Source organism: Alligator sinensis, unplaced genomic scaffold (genome assembly GCF_000455745.1).
Source record: "Alligator sinensis unplaced genomic scaffold, ASM45574v1 scaffold113_1, whole genome shotgun sequence".
Taxonomy (NCBI): domain Eukaryota; kingdom Metazoa; phylum Chordata; order Crocodylia; family Alligatoridae; genus Alligator; species Alligator sinensis.
In genome coordinates this window covers 8,302-11,269 of record NW_005842918.1, presented here as the reverse complement: position 1 = coordinate 11,269, position 2,968 = coordinate 8,302, and the positions used below count along the sequence as shown (strand labels likewise).

General features: G+C 65.3%; 2 protein-coding genes across 3 annotated transcripts in view; both read right to left on the bottom strand.

Annotated features, from left to right (window-relative positions):
• LOC102381681 (NF-kappa-B inhibitor delta) overlaps positions 1-1,887 on the bottom strand; it is a 4,319-nt gene extending 2,432 nt beyond the window's left edge. Inside the window, exons 1-3 of one of the 2 annotated variants that reach the window (XM_025192395.1) lie at positions 1,482-1,887; positions 1,177-1,287; positions 557-721 (exon numbers count right to left, since the gene is read on the bottom strand). In XM_025192395.1, the coding sequence (XP_025048180.1) occupies positions 557-721; positions 1,177-1,287; positions 1,482-1,505 (300 nt within the window). In that variant the 5' untranslated portion in view covers positions 1,506-1,887. Of the gene's footprint in view, positions 1-429; positions 722-1,176; positions 1,288-1,481 lie in introns of those variants that run through there. The other variant, XM_025192394.1, reaches the window with a different exon arrangement.
• LOC112548093 (NF-kappa-B inhibitor delta-like) lies at positions 1,837-2,918 on the bottom strand. Its single transcript, XM_025192393.1, has 3 exons — positions 2,734-2,918; positions 2,081-2,191; positions 1,837-1,893 (listed from the first exon to the last, which is right to left on the bottom strand). The coding sequence occupies exons 1-3, from the start codon at positions 2,881-2,883 to the stop codon at positions 1,837-1,839; spliced, it is 318 nt and encodes a 105-aa protein (XP_025048178.1). The 5' UTR covers positions 2,884-2,918.
• Between the last annotated feature and the right edge of the window lie 50 nt (positions 2,919-2,968).

Below are 2,968 nucleotides of genomic sequence, written 5' to 3'. Positions count from 1 at the left end.
TGCGGGCGTGGGTCTGGGAGTCCGGAGGAAGGGGTGTTCTGGTGGGGGTAGAGGGGTCCAGGAGGGGTTGGGGTGGGGTCCCTAGTCTATGGGGAGGGGTATAGGGAGGGATCCGGGGGTGGGGTAAGAGGGCTATAAGGGGGTCCAGGGGGGTCCTGAGAGCTGGGTGGGTCCCGGGGGGAGGGTAGAGGTCCGGGAGGTATAAGGGGTCCTAGGGGCATATAAGACCTCTAGGGTATACAGGAGGGGTCCCAGGGACTATGGGGTAGGTGGGCTATAGGGGGGTATGGGGGTGTAGGGGACTATAGTAGTGTATGGGGGCTATAGGGAGCCTGGAGGCTGTAGTAGGTCCAGGGGACTATGGAAGGATTTGGGGGCTATACAGGGACATATGGACGTCCAGGGGGTCTAGGGGAGGCTATAGAGGGTACTGGGCTCTAGGGAGTCCAGGGATCTATATGGGGTATAGGGGTATAAAGGGTGCAGGGGGCCAATAGGCAGGTATAGGTGGGCCCAGGGGCCTATAAAAGGGTATGGGGGCTATAGGGACTCTTACCTGCTCGGCAGCAGGCCCCGGGGGCAGCAGATGTGCTGGCTGCTCGTGCTCCAGGTTGCGGGCGCTAGGGTCGGCGCCGCGTGCCAGCAGGAGGCGCACCAGGGTGGTGCGGGGGACGGAATCAGGCAGTGCTGCTGCCATGTGCAGTGCCGTGTGCCCGTGGGCCTGTGCAGGGTGGGGGGGGGCCCAAGGTCAGGTGCCTGCTCTGGCACCCCCACCCCCACAGCCCCCGGGGGCACTGCACTCAGTCTAGTGCCCCCTGGTAGCCCCCACTGGCAGCAGACCATTGGCCACGGCAGCCCCCCCCGGGGCGAAACAACCGCCCGGGGGGTAGTGCCCCCTGGTAGCCCCCACTGGCAGCAGACCATTGGCCACGGCAGCCCCCACTGGGGCAAATACAGCCCTGGGAGGTCCCGTTTGCTACTGCAGGTGCCCCACAGTTGCTCCCCTAGCCCCTACAACCTCACTTCAGTGGTCCCTCATGGTATTGCACCTGATCTAGCACCCCCTAGTGGCCTTCCTTGGCCACTGCTGCCCCCAACAAGGCAAATACAGCCCTGGCACCCCGGGGTGCCCCATTGGCCACTACAGGAACCCCCCTGTTGCCCCCCCTGCCTCACCTTCATGTTGATGAGCCGTGGGGCAGCCGGATGCTGCAGAAAGAGATCCACCAGGGATACGTTCCCCTCCTGCACGGCCAGGTGCAGTCCTGTCTTGTTGCTCTTGAGGTCCTGGGGGGGAAAAGGTGGGGTTGAAACTGCCCCATTGCTCTCCCCCCATGCCCCGAGTGTCTGGGGGTGGGGGCAGAACCCAGGCGTCCAGGGACCTGGCAGTGGTAGGAGTCGAGGGGGTCCCCGGTGGGTCTCCAGGGGCATCCCAAGTGTCTGGGGGCACCCCTGTGGGACCCAGGCATCCGGGCGGGTACCTGGCTGGTGCAGTCGGCCCCCATGCGGAGCAGGGTGGTGACGCAGGCAAGACGGGCAGAGGGGGTGACGCCGGGTGCCACCACAGCACAGTGCAGGGGGGTCTGTCCTGTGGGGGCAGAGGGGTCACACCCAGCTTGATCCTTGACCACTGACACCAACCTCCTCCCATCCCTGTGTCATTCCCCAGACTTCACCCTGCGACATTCCCCGCTCCCCGATCCCACTGCTATGATCTTTGACTGCCCCCAGTGCAGGGGCCTGAGCCTTGACTCCTGACCCAGCATGCCTCTGACCCCTCCACCCTGCGGTGCCCCCCCATGTCTGTCCGAGCCCCCACCCCCCAGCTGGGGCTCACTAACCTTCGAAGTTCCTGGTCTCCACATTGACCTGGATGCCCGAGGTCATCACAGCCTGGGGAGGGGGAGGGGGGTTAGAGGTGGGAGTCCTGCATGCCTGGGTTCCCTCCAGCTCGGGGCGGGGAGAGCAGGGGGGCTGGAGCCCGGGCGCCTGGGTCATCTCCACGCTGGGTAGATGGTGGGATCTGGGCTGGGGGGTGGGGGTGTCCCAGACGCCTGGGGGAGGAGGGGGTCCCGGACGCCTGGAGCACGGTGCGGCCGCGTTGGTCGGCGGCATCAGCCTCGGCCCCCAGCACCAGGAGGTCACCCACGATCCCGGCCTGTGCTGCCGCTGCCGCCACCAGCAGTGGAGTCTGGGGGGAGAGGGCCGAGGGTCAGCCTGACCTTTGACCCCTGGCCCCAGCCTCCACTATCCCTGTATCACTGCAGTGACCCCACACTGGGGCATGCCCCCCTGACCTCTTACCCAGCCCTGCCTCTATTCCCAGGATCTTTTTTTGCTTTCCTACAGACATCACGACACTTGACCTTTGCCTCTGGGCTCCTCTGTCCCACTCAGGGTCGAGACCTCTGAACATGACCCCTAATATGGCCTCCAGCCACTGGTAGGACCCTTAGACCCTGTGTAACCTTTGACCCCAAGGGCCCCTAAGCAGTCACCTCTGTCCCCGTCCCCTCAGTGTTACAACCCCTGACCCCACACATAATAGCTTGACCCCTGACTTCTTGTGACCTCTCACCCCAGGCCTTCCTCAGTGAGGTCATTCTATGCCCCGCCCAGCTCTGTGACCCCCCCATGTGGCCTCTGGCACATCCCCCAACCCTGTAGGGCTCTGACCTCTGACCCCACCCCCAGGGTGTGTCCCCTGACTTGAGGCACCCCTGTCCGGCTCACCTTGCCCTGGTGCTCTCTGATCTCCAGGCCCCCAACACCCTTCACGACCTCGGCGACGGCCCAGGCCCAGGCCCGGAGCCCCTGGGCAGCCAGGAGGTGCAGCAGCCTGGGGGACATGGGGGTCAGCACAGCCCTCAGCCTGGGGCCCATCACTCCTGAACCACAGCCCCCCAGTGCCCCTCACTCCTGACCTGCAGCCCCCCCAAACCCACGGTGCCTCCCACTCCTGACCTGC